Genomic DNA, 14,533 nt, shown 5'->3' on the forward strand with positions numbered 1-14,533 from the left:
GTTTCCTTCTCCAGCTATACTACAGCTGCAGTCTTTCTGGCCTGCTGGCTCCTCTGTGCTAAGTCAGGAGCCTCCCATGCCAAGCAGGAACAGAGGACTTCTGTCTTCAGCTTTACAGCATCCCTCACCGCTGGTGTCCACTTTTGTGTTCTTGGATTATCACCATGACAAGAACTGACCACATACGGGCTTAGTTGCTGCTTGGTAATAGTAACTGGCTATTATGCTCCCATTTGACTAAGTTTCAGTCATGCAGAGCTTAATACTATATACCTTAAGCCAGGTAACAAAAAGGGCAATCCCTGTCAATGAAACATCAATATTTACAATTAATACTGCAGTTATATGAGCACTGGCAAACTTGCAAAAAGGCTTTGCTTGTGGTTTATCAAGAGTGAAAAATGGATACAAATGCCAAGAAGTCCCCCTGTAGGAGTCACATGACCACACCTCAGGCTAGGAGGATAACACAAACACAACTGCCTGGCAGGGAAACGCCACCCTCAGCTGTCACGATTTTACCTGGATGATAGGTTACATATACTGTCTACCTTCCGTTGTTCTGTAAGTGACTCATCTTATTTGATATTTGAATAACCATTTCTGTTGAGATTTGAGTTGATGTTAGTAATTCTGCTCTCTCTGCGCAGAGCAGAGACCACACACAGATATACATGGGAAAAGAAAGCCACAAATAAAAAAAAAAACAACAACAACAAAACAGCTCTGCATTTTTTTAAACATTGGATTCCTGCCTCTATCATTCTCAGACACACTCAGCCTAACCCACTTACCATTAGATGTGAATCTAACAACACATCTATAAATTTTATGTGGGTGACCCAGCACAAATGGACTCTGAGCATGACTCAGCCAAGAATTATGGTTGGTATGTTTGCAGATATACGCAGTCAACAGAAGGAAATGTGTTTTCAGCCTCCCAAATATGCATACACTCCTTTATTTTTGGACTTTTGTTTTGTAGGTTTTCAAGTATATCTATAAACATAAATTTGATCTTTGACAAATGACTTTGATTTTTAGCAGTAACCCATGCATGTACAAGTTCTCAAAATGTTTTCAAGGGGATTACTTTGGCATACAGATTAGTGTGGTCAAAGTTAAAGAGCTGGTAGTCACACTGAAAACAGCAAACAGACAGACAGAAGACAATTTTGATAATGAAGGCAGCAAGCCAATAATGATGTGCCAAAAGTTTGCGCAACTTACCCTGCACCATTAAAGTCCCAAGAACCGTTACAGCCCCCAAAAATCTCCAAATCCAATGGGTTGCCATCACGTTTTTCCCAAATCTTTCCACTGCACTATATTTCAGTATAAACTTTGAGAGAGAGTGTAAGAGAGAGAAAGGTAGAAGTTATTTCTGACCCCTCGCCTCCCCCTCCCAGCTGTCACTATCCATGGCTCGGATTACATAGCAGCTGGGAAGCGCTAAACTAGGACTTTAAGTCACACTCAGGGTGTGCACAATAATCATAATCATCATCATTAGGCAATAACTATCGGCGGTGATGACAGTAACACATACTGTAAAGGTATGCCTCTCTGCTAGAAAGACCAAAGGAATCACCAACAAACTATTAATCAGAGAGATCTTGAAAGATTGTCAAGGTGATAAAATGTGAATGTACAGTCTTTATCTTCCCAACAGTTGCAGTATGGCCTACCAAACCCTCCGATGTCAAATCACCATAATGTTCCTGGAATATTTCTATATTTATAGTGACCTTACGCTGCTCATCTCCCATAAACTCACTAGAATATTTCTACATAACATTCCTACAGGATGTTATACATCTAGTTTTGCTGTGATATTTGTAGCATATCCTTCTAAAATATATTGTTGTGCAGTAGTGTTCTGATTATGTAGTAACAATGGATTACTGTGGTTATTTTGACATGAGAAAGACCCCTGCTTGCACTTCATTAAAGTTATGCTGACTTTGCATATTTGTCTTGTGTCTCTGTACAGAATATGTGTGTATGTCTGTTTGAAAGAGAGAAAGCAAGAATGAGTGGTGTGTGTGTGTGTGTGTGTGTGTGTGTGTGTGTGTGTGTGTGAAGAGCGATAGAAAGAGAGAGATACATAGCCATGGGTGCAGCTGAACAAGGTTAACAGGTGATGGGGCCTGCAGCTCTGCTTTCCCCCTGCTATGTCTCCATGGTATTAATACATACTGCACACAGCCTTGCAACTTGAACAGCAGGACTCCAGCGATGGGAAAGTGTCTGCAGACTGCAGTTGAGTGTGCTTGGAGGGTTGGAAGTTGAAGAATAAGTTGAAAGGGAGAGTTAGGGTTTCATCACTAAGGTGCACATAAAAAATTACAGATTCAGGGATTTTGGTGTGCCTCAGAATACACTTTCTCATTTCAAAAATTAACTTCCAATACAAATGAACTGCTTGATAAGCAGTTTAAAACTTACAGACATACCATCTTCTCAGGGCATTTTACCTCCTTCCCTCAAAATGTAGTGATGCAGCAGCTTGGTGCCAGTCTTCTCATGTTGCTGATGTCCTCACTCTATCACAAATAGTGATACCAGCTGCCCTACTGAGAAACTGTATTCAGCCACTATCATTTTCAGTCAGAGAGCCATAGGTGAGGGTCAGAACCAAGACTGATTAAAGAATCAGGAGCTTCTCTATGTGGCTCTCTCCTCATCACCACAGTCCAGTATATTGTCCGTATTACTCCAGCAGTTGCACCTAACCAAAGCTCAGTCTCAGGATCCTTAGTACTGTCATTTGCAAAGAAGATATTTAATTTGATTTCAGATATCTGATGGTATCTGAACTCCTCAACCTGGGGCAGTTGCTTACCTCTCTCCAAAATGGCGCAAACAGACAGACAGAAGACAATTTTGATAATGAGGGCTCTCATTCCCGTGTGTATACGGACCAAATGGCTTGTAGTCTTGACCCCAGCACCCTGCATACTTACAGAACCTTCTGCAGAACATCTCAGGACCATTGATATGAAGAGCTTTCTTATTCCAATTCAGATACCCACCTCAAGAGAACAACAAGACGACAGTGGGCAGGTTTTACTAGCTCCATGCCATTTTCCACAATAATCAGCCATATTAAAACATGCTTTTGTACTGAAAACTGAGTTACCTTTTCTGAAAATGGGGACCACTATCACTGTCTACCAATCATGAGATACTGTTCTATCCTCTATCAATATAATCTTCTGTCAAGTTTAGGGATTGTTAATCAAGATTAAGAAATCTTCAGAATGCCCTTTCTGCCTTCCAATAATAGCCCTAGTAAAGGTGGCATTTCCTTGTCCTTGCTGAATATAGCCTGGGTGATGTCCTGCCTTACCCTCTTGAGTTGCCAAATGTTTTTTCTGTACCTCTTTGAAGTTGCAACTGCAACCGTGGCCTTCCTGGCACTTCTGGTACCTGGATCATCTTCATGTTTACAGCCTCACTCACTGCTGGTGTCCAACAGGGAGTTCTTGGGTTGTTGCCATGAGAAGCATGACCATCTCCTGGTTAACATCCCTTTTGACAATATTAGCCAACTATTATGCACCAATCTAACTAAATTTAAGAATGCCAAGAAACTGCCCTAAACAAACAACCAGTTTTATTCAGCAGTACTTCAGCATGACTTACAAGGAGGCCAGTGGGAACAAAGTTTTAGACAGCTCTAATATGTTTATGTTGTGTCCCCAAGAATGCCCAGGGGATGAGGGGAGTAACAATAAAAATTAACCAAGGGAAAAAGGAGTACTGAAAACAGATCTATAAATAACAAGTTGGAATTTATTAAAAACACAACTAAAAATCCATTAACGAGAACAAAGGTCACAAAAATAAACAAAACACACCAGAAATCAAGGCTTGCATGAGAAGTGAAGGCTGGCCTAGTGTTTCAATATAAACAGAAAACGAGCTTTAAGTCAAACAATTAAACAGAAAACTACCCCTCCCTTCCAAAGGAGTTCAGATTCCAGTGCACAAGTATTCCCTAGAGCAGGTAGAAAATGACATGCTTACAGCAAAGCTTAAACAAAAAGCAACATGCAGTGTGAAAATACTGCCGGCAGGCCAACTGGGCACTGTCTGCATGCTCCTCCAGGTCTTTATGTGCCAGCAACTGGGCGCACAGTGGCTGCAGGTGTGAATAATCAGCTGGTTAAGAGGCAGGGCCGCACCTAGAAACACACAGGAGGGAAAAGAAACAAACACACACACACACACAGAGCTCTGTGGCTGTAACAGTTTATATAACTAGAGTTACAGTTATAAATAGAACCACATGCAGTGATGCTGGGCTTCCAAGCTAATATGGGAATGTTGAAGAGTTAATGTGGTCAGGGGTCAAGAGCCACGTGGGAATATTCAGACTACATTTTTAAAAAAGTGCTGGTGATGTATGCTGTAAGAGGCCCATATTTTGAACTGTCATCTTTTAACATTTGCTATCTTTGAAAACATTCAGTAAGCTAGTTTCAGATGTATCTGGTGTATTTGAAGGTTATTTTTTGGAAGCCTAGTGAGGCATACCAGATTTCCTAATAACAGAACAAACTATAGTGGAGTCCACTTTGTTTTTTGTTTTTTTTTTTTTTTTTTTGAGCTGGAGAGCACTCCAGATGTGATTTTACAGTCCACAAATCCTATGCAGAAAACCTAGCTCTAAAAAATTAAATGCATAAGCTTTGAGGGAGAGACTTGTTTTCAAAAAAGAAAAAGAAAACTGTAGGGAAATCCAGCATCCAGTATCTCTCTACACTACTAAACATCCACACACAAACACACCCAGACCATAATCATACCATGTGTCTTAGTCAGGTTTAATGGTGTCTTGGTATCATGTGTCAGAATCAGCAGCCATGACTGTTTTTGCCACAGCCAAACCTGATACTGTTTTTTTTTTTTTTTTTTTTTTTTTTTTTTTTTTTTTTTCAACTAAAACCCTGATGATGCATCTGGTTGAGTCTGGTTACTATTCTGAAAGTAGATTTGACTGATCAAAAATAAAGTCTAAAGAAATGATAACCTTTCTTTGACCTAGTAAATTCCTTTGTATTTAAACCTTTCACATGTATACTATATACTTGTTTTAATGTGTTCATTACTGTGGCCTGAGTCTTGTTGTGCTCAACGAGCAGCAATCCATCTAATTAGAGTTCGGGCACTGCCTTTGTATGGCCAAATGTTTCAAGTTTTCTGAAAGTGTCACATGTTTTCTCAAGGTTTCAGCCTCCCCTTCCACTCGCTGCCTGTTTCAAATGTCTTCTTCCATTGGTTGCACAGAATAGAAGCCCCATGACCAGCCCCTCCCTTCCAACTAATGAATGCCCCTGCTTTCACTTTTCCCGCTCCTCCACTGAAAAATACCATTGTTGAGTCTCTCTCCATGAGCACACATGTGGTTTGGCTTGAGTGTTGAGTTCAATGTCTGTTCACCTCCCCCACAGCACCAGAGGCAAATCCACTGATAGGAAATAATATCTATCAGAGGTGATAGTGGTGGGGACAGCCTTTTACACCACGTCAGTCCTGTTTTATCGGCACATTGCAGACTTTAGACTCCAATAGGTTTTACCAGGACTAAGTTCAAACAGTAGAATCATTAAACTATTATCATGTTGAAATCATCACTGAGATTAGTCAAAACCCCTACTAACTGAGATTAGTCAAAACCCCAAAACCCCTACACTAAGTCTTGTAAAAGGTATACTGGGAAGAGAGATGAAATGAAGCTTTTATTCATATCCCCTAGAGAGGCCATTTTTGTTTCCCCTTGCTTTCCTTCTCCGTGCTTTTTTTTTTTTTTTTTTTTTACACAGATGTTGTCTTTCTCTGATCTAGAATTAGATTAACATGGAGGAATCATTCTTTGTTCTACGGCCAAGGCAACAGTTTCATTGACAGGCTTGGATATAATCACATTTCCCTCAGCACAGAAACTGGAGGTCATGTCGTCCCATGACTGAATCATTACAAAGGCTTAGGTTGTGACAACTTTTGTCTGGTTCAGTGATAAAATGGTGATGAAAGACTAAAATGACCCTGCAGTTTGTTTACATGCAGAGGCTGACCTGTGCTTTGTTTATTGACCATTAAATCCAAAGCAAGTTTTGCTACTTCTGTTATACCTTGACATATCTCTTATTATACTTTCAAATGTCTCAATAGCTTTTCAGCAATTTGTCAAGGGTTTAGCACTAGCAGTGTTGTTTGTGGTGGTTTTGGTGGTGATCTTAATGGTATAGTGTGTGTGTGTGTGTGTGAGAGAGAGAGAGAGAGAGAGAGAGAGAGAGAAAGGGAGTGTGAGAGAGAGAAGGGAGGGGGTAGGTGGTGGGAGGAGAAGAGAGAACAAGTGTTTTCTTGAGCTAGGAATATAGCACATACATACATGATGGGTCTGGAGGAAGGAGGTTATTGGTGGACAGGCTGCGTTGGCTTGTTTTATCAGACAGTGGCCGGTCTCTGCTAATCTCTGGACCCTCAGATTGAGCAACATAACAACACCCAGGTTCTTTGGAATACAGAGGATAAAGAGGCAGAACAACTGGATCAAGTCAACGAAGGACATGAGACAGCAAATGTTGGCTGAACTGAATTAGTGTGCCTAGGGAAAACAACAACCGTAAAATCGAAGTTAAAAATTGATAGAGCTGTTATGCTGGTCAAATCACAGAGGCATGGTGTTGGAAAGAGAGCAACTTTTTGAGATTTGGGGAGGAGTAAGAAAGACTTTAGAGTTCGGGGGGGTCAGAGGCAGGGGTCCAATAGAGAGTAATTGTGGTGACAGCCAGTGCAAGGGAACAAGGACTCATGTGAGACACAGAGGAATTAACAGATAAAAGACACTGAGAAGGGCAGGGAACAGAGAGGGACTGGCAGACCCAGGACTGAACTTCAGTATGGGGGTAAAGAGCAAGGCTGCTGCGGCTATCATAGTCCTACTGCTATTCCTCGGCTCCCTGTGGCTACGTGAGTATTTCCAAATGTGTGTGTGTGTCTGTGTGTCTGTGTGTGTGTGTGTGGCTAATATATTGTACTGTTAATCTATACAAGCCCTCCTTGTTTGGAATGCATAAGCTGTAGGTTGGGAATGTGTCACATGCTGCGGTTACTGGAGACTGGAGCTTGGTAGTCACACCACTTTATCCTTACTCTTACTCTGAGCTCCCTTAGTATTTTGATAATGTTTTCATTTATGTCTTGGCTGATTGTGTGGGACATGAGGTGTCACAATCTTGTGCAGTTTAAGTACAGAACTTTCATGATTTATCTGTATCAAACAAACAACTGAAGAGATACAGTGTTTAATTACATCTAAAGGTCTGTGTCCAGTTAACATTTCCATACTCATGCTATCTTTTCATAGGGCTGTCATGTCAAGCTTTTTGTATACCAGTAAGTCTCTGCCAGAATTTAACAGTGATTTTGCTTGGCTTTCATTTACACTGAGGCAGTACAGACTACGGTGCATAAAAGGAGACAAGTTAACTAAAATATCCTTTGGTATAAACATTATTAACTGTAACAGCTGTTTCCCCCTTCCAATTTCCATTCAGTTGTGAACACGAATATTAATAATTATAATTATGCAAGCAATCTTGATATCTAAAAGCAGCTAATAATTAGTGTAAAGGGGTTAAAATCATGGATCATGTGATGTCTTTCTCTGGGCCCGCTTAAAATCCTAGCTCCTGCTCACTATATAACTTGGAGATTTGGGAGACTTGGGCAGACTGAAGTACAGAGTACACATTTTTTAGAAGTTTTCAGTCATTTAAATGAGAAGAGATATAAGCATGAACTAAACTGGCACAAGATAAAATGTAGGTCACTACCATAAGTCAGACATATATTTCAGGCCCCTGCTAAACAGGCTGCTTTGTTTGTTTTGAACTGATGGAGTTCAACAGGTCCAGAGAAAATCCTTCTGTGCCTATGAACTTTGGGGGCTGAGCTTTAGTGTGTGCTTCTGTTGGTGACTCAGTGACTTAGTGACCGGGTGCTGCAGCCAACCCAGCAGATCTGTAAACAATGGCAGATTTTGCAGCTTTTGTCAGCAGCATGGTTAGGGTGACCCTCCTTCAACCTTATGAGGATCTAGGTTCAAGCACTGCGTCAGCAAGCATCTGCTCTACTCAAGTGTTCTTGAGCAAGACACTGATGGAGTTGACCCTCCCTGGATTGGAGCATGCAAAAAGAGAAATTTCTTAGGCTGTTAAGTGTCACATGATTGTTATTCACATAATGGAGCACCACAATGGCATTTGTTAGTAGATTTCTATAAGCTGGTCACTACTGGCTAACACTGAGTGTACAAAGTTTAGAGTTATTTTACGTTAATGGGGTGATAAAACCAGTTGGAAAAAAAAATATTTTCTTATTAATGTAGTACTTATTATTCTTTGGTACCATCTTCATTATATACCAAAATTTGTAAGTTCCTAAAAGCCAGTAGCTGTCATAAAATGGAGTTTATGGGACAGCATTTTCTACAGTAATCCATTCCAGCAGGGCTGGGTGGGCTTTAGTTCCCCTTGTAGGGTAACAATATTGTCTGGACACTGATAAGACCAACCAGCTGTCCAGCAAAGTGAAAATATCCTATATGTTGGAACTGAAATAACTAGTCTTACTGGTGCTGGTGCTGCAACAATATGTTAATTAATGTTTTCTTGGCTAATATTGCTGTACAGCTCACTCGCTAAAAACTTTGAAGGCTTGCAGTAGCAGAGCTGATGTGGGAAAGTCCATGTCACCAGCTAGAGCTCCATGCTGGACTGAAACACTCTCCTGGCCCTTTCCTCTTCTGATGCAATATAACATTCAATTGGTAAAATAATCCTCACTAAAAAAAAAAAAAAATTGATTTGTATCCAGGCTCAGCACCAAATCAACATATTGTGCTTGTGAGCTAAAAGTTTCTGTTCTTCACCAGTAATCATTTGTTGAAGCAAGATGAGGATAACATGCTTGTAGAAGCCAATAACGTAATAACTGCCAATAACATAATAACGGCCAATAACGTAATAAATTTGCCCTTTTAAAATGTAATAGGCCAATAACATAATAACTGGCCAATAAAGTAATAAAAGTGAACCGATAACGTAATAACTTTTGGCCAATAACGTAATAACTTTTGGCCAATAATAGGCCTGCTTAAAAAAAAAATCTTTGCAAATGTAATCACTAAGCCAATAATGTAATAATATACTAATATCACTTGATTTAAATTTTATTTATTGGATATAACAGTAATAAAATGCTCTCTCTCTCTCTCTCTCTCTCTCTCTCTCTCTCTCTCTCTCCTCTCTATATATGATATGTAACTCACTCTTGAATACATTATTGGGTCATTCCATGTCATTTCAACAAATGGCCCACACACTTGGGTCTCAAAAAATTCTGAAAAATTCACCAGTTGTTCCTTATTTATCCAATAGGCACACTGTAAAATTTTATTTCGCACGGATGGATACTTTTTGAGATATGGCCAATTTAGTGAGGGAGTCATGTGTTGGTTTTGGTGCGATTGTAACTGGTAGGCATGCCAGCCCCTCAAAAATGGAAAAAAAACTTACACGGATTTCATGGTCGACCATATTTGGGCCTTCAGAAAACAACTTTGTATATGCTTCAGCCTCTTGATTTTTTCAGAGCTTTGAGATACATACATGGACTGTTCAAAGCATTAATGGTTAGTCAGATATATGCATCGGTTTCTGGATGGCACATATCATATATAGAGAGGAGAGAGAGAGAGAGAGAGAGCATTTTATTACAGTTATATCCAATAAATAAAACTTAAATCAAGTGATATTAGTATTTTATTACATTATTGGCTCAGTTATTACATTTGCAAAAAAAATTTTAAGTAGGCCAATAATGTAATAACCAGCCAATAATGTAATCAGTTATTACTCTATTGGCCAAAAGTTATTACATTATCGTTCAGGACTTTTATTAAATTTTATTTTTATTGGCTGTTATTATATTATTGGCTGTTATTACATTATTGGCAGTTATTACGTTATTGGCTTCTACAAGGCTGCAGCTGAAGGGCATCAGTCCAATGCTTGTTTAACTCTATAGTAATGTGTCTGCCTTCTCCCAAAAACCAGAATGATGTTGGATATTTGGTGGATTTGCATTTTTCCACCAGTCAGTAATTTGTTTGGCAAGTTACTGAGTAGCCAGTATCCATTATTAAGCTAATTTTGGTCATGTATGATCCACAGGCAACCACCCTCTCACCCACTCACTGGAAATTGTTCAGTATCATTCTGCAGCAAGAAATCACAAACTGACATAGTAGACAGGTTAAAGGTAATGCATAAAGAATACTAAAATAAGTTATTTTCATAGTAGCAACATTTCTAGCAATAACTACTGGCTGTCTGTAAAGACGTTTTTGAGGATGGCACTGGCAGGGTAGTCAGGAGCCATCATAATAGTTTATGGATTATGCAACCTGCAGAAGTATGTTAGGAGAAATGGATGGGTGCCCAAAATTGATTCCTGCTGGACTCCACATGACACAATGTCTGCTGAGGAAGATGATGCTTATTGTGACAGAGAAGCATCTGTTGGAGGGGTATGAGCTCTGCTCAGTGCTGCGTCTGCAGTACCCACCCACTGCGTGAGTCAAGCAATTAAAATTTCATGATTTGCTTTGTCACAAGCTGGACTGAGTTCTGAAAGGATTGAAATTAAATATCACACTGCATCTACTGTAACAAAAAAAAAAAAAAGTAATTTGTTGCCTTAAGAATGTCAGTGTCTGGGCTATGTTCAATCTAAAACCAAATTGAAAATTCTTCAGAGAGTAGTAAGGTAGGCCTCTATCTACCTGTCTGCCTTTTTTATAATAAGTTTCTCATGTTAGCAGCACTGTACTAGATCTGTCAAATGTTGGTGATGTTGTTTGCCACCAAGCTGTTGTGAGAGAAGATAGACTCAAATCTATTTTAATATGCTGAAAAGGTAAAGCTGGGGATTATCTGTCACTAAGAGTATCTGGTGATACATGTAAGAAAAGTATTTCCCACTGGAGACATGACGTTGTATTGAAATGTGCTGAAATTACTAAGCCATATGCTCACCCCGAAAAAGGACACAACTAAATCTACATCTATATTTTTTCTACTATTTTCATCTTTCAAAGAATACGAGGAGGATAAAGCGTAGATTTTCAGCTCTGATCTGATATTGTCAGTCATATCAGAGCAGTTAAACAAAGAGGGAGCTTATTTTGTTTATGTAATATTTGTGAAGATATCAGCCATCAGGTTTACCTCTCGACTTTGTTGTGTTAGGCATTATGGAAAACATGCTTGACTAAACAGTAAACAACAGTTATTGATCCTCCAACTCATCATGATCTTATTGTTTAAATGTAAACATGAAGCCCCGCGATGGACTGGCGACCTGTCCAGGGTGTTTCCTTGCCTTCGCCCTATGAGCGCTGGGATACGCACCTGAGGATAAGCGGTTTAGAAGATGAATGAATGAATGAATGAATGAATGTAAACATGAATAACCTTAATGCCCCTTTCTTTGTGGGATTTAATAGGAAAATTTGTATATTTAATTATGGAAATTAAGAAGGATTTTATTTGGTTCCAATAATATCAAACAGGAGACCGATAAATAATCTGATGTATTAAAGACACCCACAGAGCTCAGACTGCTTCCCTGGAATATAATATTTCTCCTTTTACTGATCGTTGTCTCTTTATGACCCTCCCTCTTTCTCTTTACAATGTCCCATGGCAGAAGGAGGGTTGGATTACCACTGGGATTCTTGTTTGAAAGGTTATAATCAGGTCAATAAGGTAAGAGTGGAAGCAAATCATGAAGTAATAATTCATAACATTTTATTTCACTGTGGTTGATTTTGTGAAGGAGCTTGTCAGTTACACCCCAAATTACTTCTTCTGACTGTCCTCTCTCCGTTTCCCTTTTTCCCTCCATCTCCTGTCTCCAGCTTTACCCTCTGTCCAATAGCAGTGAGGGTTATGGGGCTGAGGGCCCAGAGGTCCTGGGGCAGTGCCCTGGTCAGACCTTCCAGGTGTCGCTGCTGCTGTCCCACCTGCTAGCTGCACCAGCCTTCACCTCTGACGTGCTGCTGCAGCCATATCTCTCCAGCTGGGATGAGCTTGTGAGGTAAGCTCACTAGAGGGAAATACGAGTGAGGCAAAAATACATTCACTTCTAACCTCTAACATGAATGATTACCATGATCTGGACTCTGAGCTATAAGCTGAATCACTCTCATGTCTTTACCCCACCAGGTTCATGGAGGCTCTGGGCCCAATGGTTGGACTGATCTCTAAAGAGATAGAGACCAAGACTTCAATTATTCGCCAACTGGCCCTGCTGGCAGACGAGGGCCCCGAGGCAGAGCTGGGCCCTGATGTACACCCATTAGATGCTGTGAACACAGAGTCTGCAGCACAGAATACATTACACCACACCAGCGCATACCACTCTGTGCGCTCCATGATCCGGGCTGAGCTCAGCCACGGCATGGTGAACTTCCACCACCAGACAGACTCTGGGTGCCGCACTCTGCTGCGTCTGCACCGCGCTCTGCTGTGGCTCAAGCTCTTTCTGGAGAAGTTGGCAGAGACACCGGTGGCTGGTCGATTTAGGAGCCCAGCGGAGCTGTGTCGTGAGGCCTACCAGAGCACCCTGGCACACCACCACACCTGGTTTGTCCGCAGGGCTGCGGAGCTGGCCTTCATTGCCATGCCTGAGCGGGGTTTCTTCTACAGGCTGGTGTGCGTGCATAACCAGGAGGAGTTCAACAAAGTGTTGAACAAAGTGGCGCAGGCCATCGGAGAAGTTTACGACAGGACTCAGGGAGCTCTGGAGGAAAATGGCATGCTGGACTTGCCATAGGAAAGGAAACAGACCTGGACATCATACACTAATAGCAACACAGCGTGTGGTGCTACTTTACCATGTTATTTTTATCATGGTATAATCAGCGTCTTACCAATCATGCAAAGAGCATAGACTCAAGAGAGGTATAACCTCAAGAAAATGTGAATGGGCTTGATTTTAGCAGTTATCCATTACAAGTGCCATATTTTCCTACTAACCAAAGGGCAGTGGGAACAATCAGCTAAGACTGAAAGACAGTTTGCTTTCAGTCTACAGACATTCCTCACCAAATACTTCATTATGTGAGATAATATCTTTACATGGCATCCTTATATTAGTGACACAAGGCTGCTGCTGATGCCTATAGGCTGGCTAAATGCCAACTATAACTTATTTATGTAAATGATCAGTTCTTCATATACATGTGACAGGCTCTTGAAAATGAATGCCATAATGATAGTAATCAGGTGATTTGGTTCACTACCTCAAAACTAGCTCTAGATACCTCATAGCGAATCTGAGACCAATCTGTGATGATTATGCAGAAATCAATGTATGCTGAAAACTCAGAATGGGCTTTTAAAGAGAATAATATGTTTTATAATGGAATAATTCTTCTGATATGAATGTGAAGTATGAATTTTGCTTTTTTTATTTTTTCATGTTAAAGATAATCAAGAAATATTTCTCCGATAATGGGAGAAACCACATGACTAATTTCTAACACAGTCTAATCAATTTGTATGATAGCTGTGGCCTTTTGATGCCATTGTGGTGTTGTGTAGTGTTATTCATCCTCCAGCAGAGGTTCCAGTGCTCTGCTAGTGACCAAACTTCACTTATGTAACATTTTGCATACAGTGACCTCACAAAACTATTTTTGTCACCGTGGAAATGTTAGATGCTAGAATTTACACATTGGAAAAAAATAACCTTCATCTATTGAATACAATACAATAAAAGGGGAAGGCGTTAAGGCTGGTACCTTTTAGAGTACATTCTCTCAAAATTGGGATTATTCTGAATTCAGATAGGCTGGAATCAGTGAACACATGTAGCCCAGCCTAAGAGACATGCTCAGGTCCAGGGTGAAGGTTAATGTCTGTGTGTCTGCGTGCATATGTGTAACACAGAGAGTATTGCGTGTGCAGTTATCAGTAACTTGCGCTGCTCTTGATCAGACTATTTTAAACCCACAAATACCTCTAATGCTATCTAATCCTGCGGCTCTGTCCCTTTTTACTCCCCTGACAGTCTTTCCAAGAAGATAGAGCCTGAGGGCATAGAGGAAAGAGGAGACAGGAGCCGGGTGAAGGTTAGAAAACAGACGCACATTTCCGCTGTAATCTTGTCAAGTAGTTGGTGGGAGGTAGACTATATTAAAATAACCCCTGAGGAGGGAAAAGATTCTTGCCTAAAACAGAATTCCCACATTTGTTTGGCCTTTGGTCTAAAGTAGTTCACTCAGTAAGGCAGTATGAGTCTTGCCAACACTGGAATCCAGACAGGCAAGACGTTAATCTATGACCTTTAATCTATGGCTGTTTCTAAGACTATTCCATGGAGGATGACATCATTTTGCTGTGTGACATTTTAAATGCACATTCATTTCCTCTTGACCTTCTCATGAGGTTTG

General features: G+C 40.5%; 1 protein-coding gene across 1 annotated transcript; it reads left to right on the top strand.

Moving 5' to 3' along the window:
• Positions 1 to 6,905: 6,905 nt before the first annotated feature.
• gltpd2b (glycolipid transfer protein domain containing 2b) lies at positions 6,906 to 12,912 on the top strand. The gene is made up of 4 exons (XM_030068856.1): positions 6,906 to 6,981; positions 11,785 to 11,867; positions 11,996 to 12,174; positions 12,303 to 12,912. The coding sequence occupies exons 1-4, from the start codon at positions 6,912 to 6,914 to the stop codon at positions 12,910 to 12,912; spliced, it is 942 nt and encodes a 313-aa protein (XP_029924716.1). The 5' UTR covers positions 6,906 to 6,911.
• Positions 12,913 to 14,533: the final 1,621 nt, after the last annotated feature.

The sequence above is a fragment of the Myripristis murdjan genome, chromosome 14, assembly GCF_902150065.1.
Source record: "Myripristis murdjan chromosome 14, fMyrMur1.1, whole genome shotgun sequence".
NCBI lineage: Eukaryota > Metazoa > Chordata > Actinopteri > Holocentriformes > Holocentridae > Myripristis > Myripristis murdjan.

What these genes read in the sequence shown, in the direction of transcription:
- gltpd2b (XM_030068856.1), top strand. Translation starts at nt 6,912, where the DNA reads ATGGGGGTAAAGAGCAAGGCTGCTGCGGCTATCATAGTCCTACTGCTA. An exon ending in GAGTGGAAGCAAATCATGAA is followed by an intron (nt 11,868 to 11,995) that starts GTAATAATTCAT and finishes TCCTGTCTCCAG; the next exon opens with CTTTACCCTCTGTCCAATAG. An exon ending in AGCTGGGATGAGCTTGTGAG is followed by an intron (nt 12,175 to 12,302) that starts GTAAGCTCACTA and finishes TTACCCCACCAG; the next exon opens with GTTCATGGAGGCTCTGGGCC.